General features: G+C 38.7%; 1 protein-coding gene and 1 pseudogene across 1 annotated transcript in view; one reads left to right on the top strand and one right to left on the bottom strand.

The window, feature by feature from the left end:
- Window positions 1-17,359, bottom strand: part of STK3 (serine/threonine kinase 3) — a 352,058-nt gene that overhangs the window by 290,329 nt on the left and 44,370 nt on the right. The window contains exons 2-3 of the mRNA XM_010385616.2: window positions 8,350-8,430; window positions 263-391 (exon numbers count right to left, since the gene is read on the bottom strand). Coding sequence (XP_010383918.1) covers window positions 263-391; window positions 8,350-8,430 — 210 coding nt within the window. The remainder of the gene's footprint in view (window positions 1-262; window positions 392-8,349; window positions 8,431-17,359) is intronic.
- On the top strand, window positions 12,905-14,952 carry LOC115899705 (annotated as a pseudogene).

Consider the following 17,359-nt stretch of genomic DNA (forward strand, 5'->3'; position numbering starts at 1 on the left):
TGTGGTGGCACATGACTGTAATCCCAGATACTCAGGGGACTGAAGCAGGAGAATCACTTGAACCCAGAAGGTGAAGGTTGTAGTGAGCCGAGATTGCACCATTGCGCTCCAATCGGGGCAACAAGAGCAAAACCCTGTCTCAAAAAAAAGAAAAGAAAAAGAAATGAAAACTAAACAGATGATCAAAGAATAAATTTTGTTATACGTTATTAGCAAAACTTGTCAAAACAAGGGTAAGCAAAGAAATAAAATCTCTTCATACCTGTCACATTGCTGCATTATGGAAATTTCTTTGATTATTTCCTGAAGATCTGATTCAACAGGTACTTGTTTAATTGCGACAACTTGACCAGATTCCTTGTGTATTGCTTTAAATACACTTCCATAGGACCTAAAAGAAACCAAGACATTATTTTTTTCCTATCAAACATCGTAACTATAAGGTTAAAAGTCTATGAGTTTTCTCTGGATAGTCTTTTTTAGTTTAAAACACTATTTAAAAGATTAAAAAATCAAAGTAAATAAGCAACAATTTTAAAAGTTAATGAATTATATCTTAGCTTTATTGCTTCAACTATAGACTTAAAATAATCAAGTTAATATATAATAAGTAGCTATTTTTCTTATGAATGAAAGAAACAGACTTACGTTTTGTCAACTCAAACAAATGCAGCATTAGGAAGACATAAATGGAAATTAAAAGAATGAAATGTACATTAAAAATAGCCAAAGTCTCAAATTAGGAGAAAAGGCTGATCTCAAGGAAAATGACCCCCAGAATATCAAAAAGTCACACGTCTGTTCAGAGTACCTTAACAGTTAAAACCCTCAGCTGGGGACCACATTAACATCAAAGTTAGAGAAGCAAGGAATCTGCAGCCATCTGCTTCTACCTGATTTACAGATCCAAGGGGTCTTTTTAAAAAGTTCCTTTCACTACCTTTTCCTCAAGAGAAAAACTACATGCTCACAGGTAAATAAAATAAGGAACAGGGTCTAAGTCACTTGCCCAAAACCTGTCTGCTACAACTACTGAAACTTTGACAACTGAATATTCACGCGTTTTAAAAAACAAAACCAAAAAAGGAAGAAGCCATTTGTATCTTAGTATGAATTTAAAAACGAGGTTAAACACTACTATGTACTGAGTTCTTACTATAAACCAGGTCCTGTGCTAGGTGTTTTACATGCATTATGAAATTAAACCCTCACAATCATAAGGAAAAACACTATTATTGTCATTAAAAGATAAGAAACAGACCAGTAGGGCCAGAATTCAAACACATTCTGACCCCAAAAAGCATGTTTTTCTCACCATATTTTTCTACAGAAGACAAGGAAAAGCAAGCCAATGGAAGACACTGAATGTTTCCTAATATTAGAAATCTATACAGAAGACCTTCCAGATTTATAATCTTTTTAAATAAGTGAAAAAGAGAGAAATAAGTGATAAAGTGACTACTTCAATACAATATATTTTATCCTCTCCTCTATTTCTTTGGGCTCTCTGAAGTAATTTAATTTGGTTTGGTACCCAAAGTCACATTGGGCTGGGTGTGGGGGAATGTATGTGTGTGTATCTCCCCTTGAAAGCCGTATGTGTGTATGTTCCTTCAAAAGCTAACACAGAATTCAGTGCTAGATCATCTACTGTCAATTAGGCAACACCATCACTCCTTTCTAAGGACTCCTCAGCATTACAAAAGAGAAGCTGCAATCCCCATTTCCCAGAATCCTTTCCCTGAATGGTTCCTCATTAAAAGTCTGCCAGTGGGAAGAACATGCATATGTGAATGCAAAAAGGAGAAACCATTCTTTCTCCAGATATAGTTGTAGCAGATGGACTGACAGATATGAAGCGCACAGCGGCTTCCTGCTGAGCTTCCAACAGCCACCACTGCTGCAGACTGAGGTAGTTGGTGGGAGTTTCTCAATACTGCAGGATTCCAGCAGATCCCCAGAGAGCTTTTGAGAAACACCCACTTCAGTGCTTCAGGCTGAGATCTTCAATGCTGACTTCAACCTTCAACCTTCGGCAACAGTTTTCATGAGCTTTGCATCCCCGGCCCCTCCACAATTCATTTGAGCTCCTAACTTTATTACTAAACTCTTTATATCTAGAGTACACAGAGTAGCTTCTCTTTCCTGACTATACCTTGATAGCAATATAGTTTTTGGTAGAAGAAGTGGTTCCAAGGGAAAGAATCTTAAAGATGATAATCTTGAATTACTTCTTTCTTAGATGTTGATATGGTTTGGCTGTGTTCCCACCCAAATCTCATCTTGTAGCTCTCATAATTCCTACGTGTTGTGGTAGGGACTCAGTGGGAGATCACTGAATCATGGGGGCAGATCTTTCCCATGCTGTTCTCATGATAGTGAATGGGTCTCACGAGGAGATCTGATGGTTTTAAAAATGGGAGTTTGTCTGCACAAGCTCTCTCTTTGCCCACTGCCATCCATGTACGATGTGAGCTGATCTTCCTTGCCTTCCGTCGTGATTGTGAGGCCTCCCTAGCCACGTGGAACTGTAAATCGATTAAACTTCTTTCTTTCGTAAATTGCCCAGTCCCGGTATGTCTTTACCAGCAGCGTGAAAACAGACTAATACAGATGTGTAGATAGTAATTATTTCAATACAAGTAACAAATAGAACACTGATGGTCTATGGCATTCAGTGGCAAACAGTTATTTAAATTATCACCCTTAGTTGCCTGGAGTCTAAGCAAAGCTTTAAAAGACCAAGTAGCTGTATCAATACAATGTATGGTGAAAATAAAGTATAAGGACTATAGAATGGGCTGCTGCCTCTGCCTGCACTGGAAAAGTTATAGAACAAACACAGCAAGCTGAAGGCTTAAATGTCCAGCTCAAGACTAAGAGAATCAGAAAATTTCTGAATTTCTTAATTCTTACAGAAACAGGGTTGAGATTTCTGAAAAACAAATTCTAGGTACAGTCTTACTGGAGGCTGAATTACATTGTAAGTTGAATTCACATCAGCACCAGGTCTGTTATGTTAAAGTTATGTTAAAGTTAAGGCATGTAACAGTAAAGAGAAGTACCTAGAGAACTGGTATTAGGACATTTAGACAGATTCTCATTAATCTGAGTACCTTGAATCCCCAAATCCTATCAAGCCTCCCTTGCTACCAAAAGTAACTCTGCCCTCCTGTCTGAGAAGATTAACCTTACAATGCCTGAAGACTCCACCTCCTGAGGCAGTCACTTTTCAGGAGAATGGAGTGGTCCTCCAGACCACTCCACCACCACTTCTCATTGCTTCCAGACCCAAAGTTATACTCAGTTCCATAGATACCAGGGAGACAAGTATAAAATTTAACCCAAGAAGTTACTATTCACACTAAAAAAGCTGCAAGATTTTGCCAATTTTTATCAGAACCCTAAAGAATATGTGTGAGAGCAAATTCTAAGATTTCCAGAGAGGAAGAAATGTATTGCTATGGATGAAAGACCAGAAATTCCAGACTCAGCGTGTTAGCTCAAACAGTTGGGGGTGTCCCTAACAGTTGCTCAGCCAGTTAACTGAAACCTGGACTCAACAGTGGCCCATATTAAGTGAGATGCTAAGTGAGCCTCAGTACACACCAAAGGAAGCATATCAAAGGCTCAAGGAAATGGGATACTAGAATGGATATATATTATATGTGCCATGCTCACATACTCCCTAACTATGTTTTCAAAAAGCGTCCAGAGGATACCATCATCAATCAAAGCTCTATTAGTGCAGAGGAAAGATGACAAATATGCCAACAGTGAAACTGGCTCCTTGAGTTTAATAGATAACAGGATCCCAACACAAGAGAAGTGGCAACATCTATTCACCTGAGACAAGGTGGGAACAGTTACCATAATGAGTAACAAAGCAAGGCTGAATTACAGTTTTCTTTTATTGTACATCTGGGTATCAGTATTAAAGTTACACCAGCTTCATTTTTTTAAAAAAAGCTATAATTAACTGTCCTTTGAACAGTGTATAAAACATACTTGGAACCTTTCTGGAGGGGAGGAGGTGAAATACATACAACATAAAACTCACTATTTTAAAGTGTACTATTCAATGGCATTTAGTGGGTTCACAGTGCTGTGTAAACGTTATCTGTATGTTCCAAAATATATAGAATCTGCTTTCTGTCTCTATAGATTTATCTATTCTAGATACTTCATATAAATGAAATCATATAATATGTGACCTTTTATATCTGGCTTCTTCCTTCACTTAGCATAATATTTTGTAAATCCAACTACACTGTAACATGTACCAGTACTTCACTCCTTTTCATGGCTAAAAGGTCACTTGTACAGACATATCACATTTTGTTTATTCATCTGGGATAGTAGATGGACATTTAGGTTGTTTCCACATTTTCGCTATTGTAAATAATATGCTGTGAGTTGGTACCTTTATAATTAACAGTTAATCATTTCTCTATCACTGGCTGTATCTTCCTTCTTATTCCAGATCAGCTGTATTTTTGCTCTATTTTCTTTAGTCAACATTGTAAGAGTTACTATTTTACTGATCTCTTCGAAAGCTTATGTATGTATAAACATATATATATATATTTATCTTTTTTTTTTTTTTGAGACAGAGTCATGCTCTGTCACCCAGGCTGGAGTGCAGTGGCACAATCTTGACTCATTGCAACCTACACCTCCTGGGTTCAAGCAATTCTCCTGTCTCAGCCTTCCAAGTAGCTGGGATTACAGGCACATGCCATCACGCTCGGCTAATTTTTGTATTTTTAGTAGAGATGGGGTTTCACCATATTGGTCAAGCTGGTCTCAAACTCCAGACCTCAAGTGATCCACCCACCTCAGCCTCCCAAAATGCTGGGATTACAGCACGTAAGCCACTGCGCCTGCTTCATATTTTTCATTTCTAATTTTTTTCTATCTCATTAATTTCAGCTTTTTCTTTAATTCAATCTTCAGTTTCTTTTGGTATGTTTCATAATTTTTCTAAGTTCTTTAAGCACTAAGTTTATTTTTTGCCTTTCTTCTTTAGTAATGAATGAATTTAGAACTAAAACTTTTCTCTTAATTAGTTTTGCTGTGTTCCACAGATACTGGCACAATGTGTTCTCCTTTTCAGTGTTTTGTAGATAATTTATAATATCCTCTTCAATCAACAAGTTACTTCAGATTATGTTTCCTAATTTCCAGTTGGTGTGGATTTTGTCATATTATAACTACTTATTTCTAATTTAGTGAGTATAATCAGTGATATGGTTTGCATATTTGTCCCCTCCAAAACTCATTTTGAAATGTAATCCCCGGCCGGGCGCGGTGGCTCAAGCCTGTAATCCCAGCACTTTGGGAGGCCGAGACGGGCGGATCACGAGGTCAGGAGATCGAGACCATCCTGGCTAACACGGTGAAACCCCATCTCTACTAAAAAAATACAAAAAACTAGCCGGGCGAGGTGGCGGGCGCCTGTAGTCCCAGCTACTCGGGAGGCTGAGGCAGGAGAATGGCGTGAACCCGGGAGGCGGAGCTTGCAGTGAGCTGAGATCCGGCCACTGCACTCCAGCCTGGGCGACAGAGTGAGACTCCGTCTCAAAAAAAAAGAAATGTAATCCCCAATGTTGGAGGTGGAACCTGTTAGGAGACGTTTGGGTCATAGGGGCAGTTTCCTCATGGCTTGTTGGTGTCCTTGAGATGGTAAGTGAGTTCTCACAGGATGTGCTTGTTTAAAACGGTGTGACAGGCCGGGTGCAGTGGCTTACGCCTATCATCCCAACACTGGAAGGCCGAGGTGGGCAGATCACCTGAAGTCCGGAGTTCAAGACCAACCTGGCCAATATTGTGAAACCTCATCTCTACTAAAAATATGAAAATTAGCTGGGCATGGTGGCAGGCGCCTGTAATCCCAGCTACTCAGGAGGTTGAGGCAAGAGAATCCCTTGAACCCAGGAGGACGTTGCACTGAGCCAAGATCGTGCCATTGCACTCCAGGCTGGATGACGAGAGAGAAACTCTGTCTCAAAAAAATTTAAAAATAAAACAAATAAAACTCTGGCACCTCCCCTGCTCTATCTTGCTCCTGCTCTCACCATGTAAGACATCTGCTCCCCCTCTGCCTTCTTCCATGACTGTAACCTTCCTGAAGCCCTCACCAGAAGCAAATGCTGGCACCGTGCTTTTTGCAGTGTCTGCAGAACTGTGAGCCAATTAAGTTTTTCTTTATAAATTACCCAGCCTCAGGTATTTTTCTTATAACAACACAAGAACAGCTTAATACAATCAGAAAATGTGACCAGTAAAAATCCCTTATTTTTTAGAATTTGTAACTTTTCTTTCATCAATGGTCCTTGAACATATACCAAAAAAGCAGGTCTGCAAGAAATATATATGTATAGTTATATAGACATACAGATACTTTATATATTTTTACTTTATATATATTTACATTTCTATAAAATCAAGTTTATTCATCATCATGTTAACTCCCTCTATGTCCTTTCTCATTTTTCTATTATATCTGTCCAATTCTAAAAGAGATACAATGAAATCTCCCATACAATTATACTTTTATTAGATGCCTCTGACATCACTAATAGCTTTTCTGTCATAAATTTAGCTACCATGTTGTCTGACATGTTTTGTTATAAATTGTCTTTGACATCGCTACCTAATATACCTCTTTATTTAGTTGAAATCTTTTAAACTTTAATGTATCTAATATAAAAATTGCTACTATTACTTTGTTTTTTTATTTGTACATTCATCTCTTACATAATATTTTTTATAAGAAATATCCTTATAAGCTATGCACAGTGGCCCACATCTATAATCCTAACAATTTGGGAGGCCAAGGAAGGAGGATCACTTGAGGCCAGGAGTTGAAGACCAGCCTGGGTAACATAGCAAGATCCCATCTCTATTAATAATAAATAGCCTTGTATTTCCATTATTTGTTTTACTTGCATCTCCTATAAACAAAATATAGGTAGGTTTCACATGTTCACTTACTCTAACAGTTTGTCGTTTAATGGGAAAATTAACATTTACCGAAAAATACACTTGATTTTATTCTTTCCATCATGTTTAGCTTATTATTTTTTTTTTTTTTTCTTTTTTTTGAGATGGAGCTTCGCTTGTGTTGCCCAGGCTGGAGTGCAATGACGTGATCTTGGCTCACCACAACCTTCACCTTCCAGGTTCAAGTGATTCTCCTGCCTCAGCTTCCTGAGTAGCTGCGATTACAGGCGCCTGCTACCACACCCAGCTAATTTTGTATTTTTAGTAGAGATGGGGTTTTTCCATGTTGGTCAGGCTAGTCTCGAACTCCCGACCTCAAGTGATCCACCCACTTCAGCCTCCCAAAGTGCTGAGATTACAGGCGTGAGCCACCGCGCCTGGCCTACCTTATTATTTTACCTTTTTATTTTCTCTATTTCCTTGTCTTTGTTCTTGCTGATCTATAAGCTTCTTTTAATTCTGTTTTGTGCCTTTATTATTTTGGAAATTCTCCTATACTTTGTCATTCCATTAAATGCTCCCTACCTTTCTCTCTGCTCAAACCAAGACATGTTTCTCTACTATTATTTTGAAACCATGTCAACTATTCTTCTGCCTATACAAACTGTTTTCCTCACTAAGATATTCCTGTAATATCAACTACTTACCCTTTCCAAAATAAAATGAGCCCCAAGATCTAAAAGGATGGCCTTATGTTCGCTTGCCTAACAAAGTCAAAACCTTCAAGCATATAATAAGAATGCCATAAGGGATGAACTAACAAATCTCTTGAAAATCATTTCACAGCACATTTCTTGCTTTTCCCTTATATATATGGCCTACTTTCTCTGAAAAAACACTATTACCAGATTTAGTACAAACTAATCTTTAAAATTCAGTATTACCTGCCAAATTTAATTACTACTAAATACTATTCAATTCATACAAATATACTCTAGTTGAAAGATTAATGTCATATAATATTTTTTAAATTGTTCTGAAATTAAGCCGGGCGCGGTGGCTCAAGCCTGTAATCCCAGCACTTTGGGAGGCCGAGACGGGCGGATCACAAGGTCAGGAGATCGAGACCATCCTGGCTAACCCGGTGAGACTCCGTCTCTACTAAAAAATACAAAAAAACTAGCCGGGCGAGGTGGTGGGTGCCTGCAGTCCCAGCTACTCAGGAGGCTGAGGCAGGAGAATGGCATCAACCCGGGAGGCAGAGCTTGCAGTGAGCTGAGATCTGGCCACTGCACTCCAGCCTGGGCGGCACAGCGAGACTCCGTCTCAAAAAAAAAAAAAAAAAAAAAAAAAAAAAAAATTGTTCTGAAATTATTTAGACGCTTTCATATTTTTTGTACTTACCCTTCTCCAAGCTTCTCTAATACATCAAAAACTTCTTCAGGCTGCTTAGTCAAACTGTCTTCACTCAGCTTTTTTAGTTTACTGATTTAAAAAAGAAACAAGAAAGAAAATATTTTCTTTAAAGACCTTTTACAAAATTTTTAATTTTTAAAATTTTACAAAGTTTTTAATTTTATTTTAATATATTCAGAAGACTATAACAATATAAAAACATATATAGTAAACGTTCTCCTTTCAAGCCCTGTTCCTCATGTGCCCAGCAACACCTCCAAAAATAATCACTTTTATTAGTTTTTTGTGAAACCTTTATGCAAATATGAATACATATTCTTAATTCCTCCCCTTTGAATATATAAGAAGCACATACACACCCTTCTTTATAAATATTGTTATGTTGTCTACTGTTTCCACTTGACAAAACTATGTTAGAGAGCTTTCCATACAGGTTAACCATCCATAATCCAAAAATCTGAAATTCAAAATGCTCCAAGATCTGAAATTTTTGGAGTAACAACATGATACTGACAATGGAAAATTCCACACCTGACCTCATACAATGAGTCACAGTCAAACTGTAAGCACATAACACAATTTAAGGAAAAAAGATCCTCCCCAGCCCGCTTCAGCTCCGACATATCTTTTCCATGCATGCACAGATTCTCCCACCTAAGCACATCCAAAGAAGGGTAATAAAATGGCACAGGTACAGGCCAGATGCACCAATGACAGGTTCCCCACGATGCCCCACATGGAGCCAAGACTGTGCATTACTCACTGTGGGTTTTTTTTTTCTTATTCTCTGCTTTGTGGCATAAAGACAATGTTGAAAATCTGAGTAAGTGACAGAAAAACAGGAAGCATTTATGCTTATCTCAAGCACAAAAAGTCAAGCTGCTGGCTAAACTGGACAGCAGTGTGGGAAATGTCTTACAAAAGAGCATGGTGTTGGAATGACCACCATAAACAATCTGAAGAAACAGAAGGATAAATTGTTGAAGTTCTATGCTGAAGTGTCAATGAACAGAAGTTAATGAAAAATTTTTTTTAATTGCAGAAAACCAAAATGAAGATCTCAAATGTATACTGAAAGAGTAAATCTGTCAGCATGGCAGAGAAAACATACTACTTAATGGTATGGTGCTCATGAAACAAGCAAAGATATACCACGATGAACTGAAAATTGAAGGGAACTATGAATATTCAACAGGCTGATTGCAGAAATTTAAGAAAAGACACAATATTAAATTTTTAAAGATTTGTGGTGATAAAGCAACTGCTGATCATGAAAAAGCAGAAAAATTCATTGACAAGTTTGCCAAGGCCATCACTGATGAAAATCTGACACTAGAACAAGTCTATAATGCTGATGAAACATCACAGTTTGGTGTTAGTTCCCCAGAAAGACTCTGACTACAGCCCCTACAGGATAAGAATGCCATGGACAGAGTAACTGTGCTGGGAGGTGCTAATACAGAAGGCACACTAAGTGTAAACCTGCTGTGTGGGAAAGACTGGGTTCATTATCAGACTAACAAAAAGGCATGGGTCACCAGGGACATCTTTTCTGATTGGTTTCACAAACATTTTGTAGCAGTGGTTCGGGTTTGCTGCAGGGAAGCTGGACTGGATGATGACTACAAGATTTTGTTATTCCTTGACAACTGTTCTGCTCATCCTCCAGCTGAAAAATCTCATTAAAAATAATGTTCATTCCATGTACTTTCCCCCAAATGTGACTTCATTAATTCAGCAAGTGAGCAGGGTATCCTCAGATCAATAAAGAATAAATATAAAAACACTTTCTTGAACAGCCTACCTGCAGCAGTGAACAGACATATGAGCGTGTAAGGTTTTCAAAAGCAGTTTAGCATTTAGAATGTTGTATATGCTATTGCCAATGACTGGAACACAGTATCTAAAGACAGAGTTGTGCATACCTGACACAATCTCTAGCTTGCAACTATGTTCAGTAATGATGATGAACAAGGCAGTGACTTTGAAGGATTCTGTATGTCAAGGTAAAAAAAAAAAAAAAATAGGCCGGGCGCGGTGGCTCATGACTGTAATCCCAGCACTTTGGGAGGCCAAGACTGGTGGATCACCAGGAGATCGAGACCATCCTGGCTAAAATGGTGAAACCTCATCTCTCCTAAAAATACAAAAAATAAGCCGGGCATGGTGGTGGGCGCCTGTAGTGCCAGCTACTTGGGAGGCTGAGGCAGGAGAATGGCATGAACCCGGGAGACGGAGCTTGCAGTGAGCCGAGATTGTGCCTCTGCACTCCAGCCTGGGCAACACAGCAAGACTCCATCTCAAAAAAATAAATTAATTAAAAATTTAAAAAACAATAATAAATAAAAATAAAAAGATGTTTGACTTTCTTACATATGCAAAAAAACATACCTTCAGAGTCTGTCAGTAAGTTGGAAGAAATGGATATCAAATAAGTTTTTAACATTGATAGTGAGTCTACAGTTGCTCATTCATTGACCAATGGTAAAATAGCAGAAATGGGCGGGGTGCGGTGGCTCATGCCTGTATTCCAGCACTTTGGGAGGCCAAGGGAGGCGTATTGCTTGAGCTCAGGAGTTCGAGACCAGCCTGGGCAAACAGCGAAATCCTGTCTCTATTAAAAAATACCAAATGTTTGGTGGGCATGGTGGCACGTGCCTGTGGTCCCAGCTACTTGGGAGACTGAGCCTGGGAGGTGGAGGTTGCAGTGAGCTGAGATCACGCCATGGCACTCCAGCCTGGGTGGCAGAGTTAGACCCTATCTCAAAAAAAGAAAAAAGAAATAGAAATGGTTCTGAATCAAGGTTATGGTAGTAGTAGTAGTAACAATGAAGAAGATGTTAACATTGCAGAAAAAGTGCCAGAAGACGACATGGTGTGATGCGGTTATTTTAGGACTAAAGTAGAATGCATTCTTAACAGAACAAGAAATCACGTCAGTTTATAACATCAAAGAGAGACTTCTAAGACAAAAGCCATTGTTAATGAGGCAGACGATTCTAGAGGAAACATTTTAAAAAGTCATTCAGCAGAATGTTTCCTTATCCCTAGCAGACCTATTTCCTGGTCCCTCAGCTGCTTCTGATGTTTCTTCTCACCTAAAAAAAACAAAAAAACAAAACAAAAAAACCCACACAGTGTATAGTAGTAACCTTTCAATCAAAAATCAGCATCATAGGTGAAAACTAAAAGCCTGCCGTTGTTTGTTGTTCCTGTTGTTTAAAAGCTGATACAGGTATTCTGGTAATGCTACTGTGCTGCTTCTTTACCCTGAACATATTTTTTTTCCACTGTATTAATGTTATGCCATGTTTTTTACAGTTAAGTACTTATGCATGAGCAAGTATAAGAAAATGATTCCTTATCAGTAGCATGTAAATTCAGAGTCAGAAATGATGGTGATGCCCAACAACCCCACAGACTGTCCACATGGGTGGCTGAGATAGTGACACCTTTGCTTTCTGATGGTTCAATGTATGCAAACTTTGTTTCATGCAGAAAATTACTTAAAATATTGTATAACATTACCTACGGGCTATGCGTATAATGCAGATACAAAACAAATTGCATGTTTGGCCTTGGGTCCCAGCCCCAAGATATCTCATTATGTATATGCAAATACTCCAAAATACCAAAAAAAAAAAAAAAAAAAAAAAAAAAAATTCAGATATTTGAAACACTTTTGGTCCCAAGCATCTCAGATAAGGAATTCTCAACCTGTATAAAGCATCACTGTTCTTTTTTACAGCTGCATTCTATTCAATTACAGAGATATAGCATATCTTACTTGCCCAGTCTTTTGCTTATGGACATCCAGGTTCTCTTTTGATACGATAAACAACGCAGCAATGAGTAACCTTATGTATAAGTCAATTAATACATGTGCTAGAATATATGTGGAATAAATTCCCAGAAATGAAACTGAGAATACAGACACATTCATACACACATCAATATAAAAGTAGATATACTGACAAATAAGTATATAATCATGTAATAATATAATTTTAATAATGTAGTATAACATAAGATCATCATTATAATAACTATATGGTAATTATTAAAATTATTGATTACATTATGGTACATTTTACCTATTATACTTGTATGTTCTATAAATATATATACACATATACTGATTTCAGCAAGTTGTCCTTCATAGAGTTTGTACCAATTTATTCTCCAACAAGCAATATATTAGAGCCCTTCTTTCCCACAGCTTCACCAATAGGGTATTTAATGAAATTATTTGGATTTTAGCCAATCTGTGACGAAAACTTATTAGCTCAGTGTACACTTAACTTGTATTATGAGTGAAGCTGACCATCTTTTCAACATGATTAAGAAACTAAAATCACCCACTTGTTCTTTAATCATTTTTCCACTGGGTTTTCAGCCCTTTTCTTATCTGTATACAAAGGAAACTAGCCCTTTTTTTGAGATTAAAAACATTTTCATTTGGATTTTGACTTCACTTATTTTTAATTGTGCCGTCTATTTGATTTTCTGCCATACAAAAAATGTCATTATTTTGTTTTTGCAAATGAGTGGACGGTAATGCCATTTACTAAGGTAGGAAACACAGGAAAAAAAAAACAGTCTGGAGGGGAACAAGATGGACTCAATTCTAATCATCTAAAAGTAGATTTCCAGTAAGCAACTGGATTTACAAATCTCAGGAGAGATTTGAACTAGAAATATAATTATCGGTGTCATCAGCACATAGCTCAAAGCCTTCAGAAGAGACAAAATCATCAAGAAAATGTCTAAGAAAAAATAAGAGTCAAACACAAAACACATATCAAGGAAACACCAATATTTAAGAAATGAGGTCAAGAAGCACAAGAAGGTAATATCTGGCTACATCAAAAGCTACCAAAAGTTCAAGCAGCTTCAAAGTGTAAGTATCCATTGTAGAACTTCCACTTCTAGCCACCAGGTGTGACAGGAAGCAGAATTATCTGTCAGCTGTAAATAGCTACAAAACTCAACAAAATATAAGAAACTGTTTCCAGATGCTGGCTATCAGGTATTACAGAACTGGATATACTGAGGTCCCCAAGAGAAGGAGAAGAAATAAGACGAGCCCTGCCATCACCCAGGCTTTAGATCTAGAGACTATGTCATCAGACTGTAGCACAGGAAAAGAAGAACTCAAACACAACTAAGCAATTTTGCTGAGTTGAAGAAATAGAGCTTAGAGTTTGGTGAGGAATCAAGGCAAATAGAACTTCCATTACAGAGTATCAGGACAAGGGAGCTATGCAGAGAAAAGGTTCAGCAATCTATCTAGAGGTTTCCATGAAATGCCAGTCTGCGCAAGCTTACAAAACACTCCTCAAAGCCCTGCAAAACCAGTTTCTTAAGGGGAAAAAAACAATCAGGGAGCAATAAAAAGCAAAATTCCCAGACATATCACAAGGCAGGGAATCTTTCCCACTATCCAGAGTTGAAAGAACTCCATGAATATAAAGGTCACTCAGAAAATAACTCAGAACAGCATTATTTTAGAAAGGAGATATATTACCAAAAGATAAAGGATATTCCAGATTCTCCCTAGAGTAGCTTAAAAACTAACCTCAAAAGCATCAAGCCAAACCACAAGACAACTTACTTAACTGCCTACCAGAACGAGTCCGTAACTTCTTAAGCAAAACAAAATTCGACATTCACAAATGTAAAATTAACAATGTCAAAAAAATCAATCAAAAACTATTAAACCTATGAGTAACCAGGAACTATAACTCATAAAGAGAAAAATTAGCCAATAAAACAGACCCAGAAACAACAGAGGCGGTGAAATTGATAAATATCTTATAAAAAGCTCTTATGAATATACTTTCACATACTCACAGATGTTAAAAGAAATGGAAGGTGAGGGAAAGATAAACGGAAATTTAACAGATAAAAGATAAAATATTTGCTTTTGTTGCTGCAGCAGAAGCTGTGAGTATGTTCAAGGCTTCAGATGAGGCTTGCCTCTAGCATCCTCTGCTGTGGCAAAAAGATCTGGCCGGACACCAATGAGACCAATGAAATCTGCCATGCCAACTCCTGTCAGCACATCCAGAAGCTGATCAAAGATGGGCTGATTATCCGTAAGTCTGTGACTGTCCGTTCCTGGGCTCACTGCCAGAAAAGCACCTTGGCCTGCCAGAAGGGCAGGTACATGGACACAGGTAAGCAAAAAGGGTACAGTCAATGCTCAAATGCCAGAGAAGATAACTTGGGTGAGGAGAACAGGAATTCTGCGTCAGCTGCTCAAAGATACTGTGAATCTAAAAAGACTGATCACCACATGTATCACAGCCTGTACCTGAAGGTAAAAGGGAGTGTGTTCAAAAACAGGCAGATTCTCATGGAACACATCTACCCGCTGAAGGCACACAGGCCCACAAGATGCTCCTGGCTGACCAAGCAGAGGCCTGCTGGTCTAAGATCAAGGAAGCATGCAAGTACCATGAAGAGCGCCTCCAGGCAAAGAGGGAAGAGAGCATCAAGACTTTGTCCAAGGAGAAAGACGAGGAAATAAAGCTTCCCTTTTCTTGTCTGTACATAATGGTCTTGGTGATTATACAGATCAATCATTAAAATAAAACACACCTTTATCTGCTAAAAAATATATATATCTGAAACAAAATTTGTTGAATAAGATTAAAAGGAGATTAGACAGTGCAGCACAAAAGATGAATCATTTGAAAAGGAAAAAATGTTATTTAAATAAAGGAAGAAACAAAAAGCCTGAGTCCCACATGAAAAACAAACAAACGGGATGGGAAGTAAGGAAAGAAAAGTAAGGCAAGGAAGGAGGGAAATAAGGAGAAACATTTTCCAAATTTTATGTAAACCATAAACCCACACAGATGCATCAAATTCAATAAATTTGAAAAGATAAAACACAAAGAGAGAGAGAGAAGGCGAGAGAGAGAGCCAAGATATATTATGATAAAATTGCTGAACATCAGCAATTTGTATAGGTATAAATTTTGTATAGAGAAAAAATACTAAAAGTAGTCACAGGAAAGACATATAGGCATATCTCAGAGATACTGCAGGTTCGGTTTCAGACCACAACAATAAAGCAAATACCACAATAAAGCAAATAACACAAAAATGTTTGTTTTCCCAGGACATATAAATGTTTACACTATACTGTAGTCTATTACATATATAATAGCATTATGTCTGAAAAAATATATATATACCTTAACATAAAAATAATGTTTGAAGTGAAGGATACCCACTATTCCCTGATGACTGTTATGCATTATATGCCTGTATCAAAATATCTCATGTACCCAATATATACAACTACTATGTACCCATAAAAATCAAAAATAAAAAAGATTTTAAACACATTATTGCTAAAAATGCCAATGATCATCTGAGCCTACAACGAGTCAAAATCTTTTTGCTGGTGGAGAGTATTGCCTCTATGTTAATAACTTCTTCCTGATCAGTGTGGTGGTAGCAAAATGTTGAGGTAGCTGTGGAAATTTCTTAAAATAAGACAACGACGAAGTTTGCCACATCAATTAATTATTCCTTCCCAAAAGATTTCTCTATAGCACGTGATGCTGTTTGATGCATCTTACCCACAAGCAGAACTTTCAAAATTGGAGTCAATCCTCTGAAACCCTGCCACTGCTTTCTCAATTAAGATTATATTCTAAATCCTTTTTTATTTCCAAGATGGCAGATTAGAGGCTTTCAGTGGGCCTCATTCTCTTGGAAATAGCAAGATAGTGTACAAAGGTCAACTCTGAGAGCTTTAATTCACAAAGGAAAACAGGAATCCACTGGAATCGTGACGGACACCCCAGATCCAAGGAAGACACACAAACACAAACAGCCCCTATGATGGCATCCAATTGATAAAAGTGAGGGAAGCCCAAGTATGCAAGACAGTCAGAAAGCCTCCCTCTGTGACTCACTTTTCCACTGGGGATCTGAGCAACCCAGGTCAAGAAAGAGTACTTTGTTTCTTCCAAGACCTGGATCTAACTTGGGGACAGGCTGGTTTGGAGATGCTGTGAGGGACAGATACTGGGAAAAGCTACTGGCATTTCCCAGACCCAGGACGGAGAACAGAACACCATTTTAAATGTGGGTGCATACAAGTCAACCATTATTTGGCAACCCAGCAGCATGGTCACATAGGCATCTGGCTCTGGAGCAGGACAGGGGTCTTCACAGCCACACTGTAGTTAGTGCCTCAGCACTAGGTGCTGGGATTGTGCTCTCCTCCACTGGAGGTCTAGGATGAGAGGAGAGCTGCTATGGCTGTAGTTTCTCCTGGACAACCAGATTTGGAGCCAGATCCAGGCTGGCAACCTGGAACTGGTCTGCATGTGTCATGGCTGGTTGCCACAGCCTGTTCCTCTGAGAATGTGGTGCAGCAGGGCCCTCTCTGCTCTATTCCCTGGCAAAAATCCAGGCATTTGGAGCAACTGTTTGCCTGGACAAGCAAGCTGAACCACCTCACCCTTCATGGATATAGATTATGGCACAGGGGAGGCCTCTCTGCTCCACATGGAGGCAGATCTAGAGGTATTCAGAGCACTCCCTCACCTGCATCCACAGTCTGAGCTGCCTTACCCTTCCTGTGCATAGATTGTGGTACAGTGGGGCCCTCTCCACCCCACATGGAGACAGATCTAGAGGTATTCAGAGCACTCCCTCACCTGCATCCACAGTCTGAGCTGCCTTAACCTTCCTGTGCATAGATTGTGGTACAGTGGGGCCCTCTCCACTCCACATGGAGACAGATATCCAGGTATCTGATGCACTTGCTCACAGGGACTAGCAGATTGAGTTGCCCTACTTTTCCTGTACAGAGATTCTGTGCAGAAGGGCCCTCTCTGCTCCAGGCCCAGGCAAATCTCCAGGCATTCAGAGCATCTGCTCACCTGAATCAGAAGCCTGATCTGCCTTACCCTTCCTGTGCAGAGATCCTAGTGTAGGGAGGCCCTCTCTGCTTCACACTCAGACAGATCTC

Source organism: Rhinopithecus roxellana, chromosome 9 (genome assembly GCF_007565055.1).
Source record: "Rhinopithecus roxellana isolate Shanxi Qingling chromosome 9, ASM756505v1, whole genome shotgun sequence".
Taxonomy (NCBI): Eukaryota; Metazoa; Chordata; class Mammalia; order Primates; family Cercopithecidae; genus Rhinopithecus; species Rhinopithecus roxellana.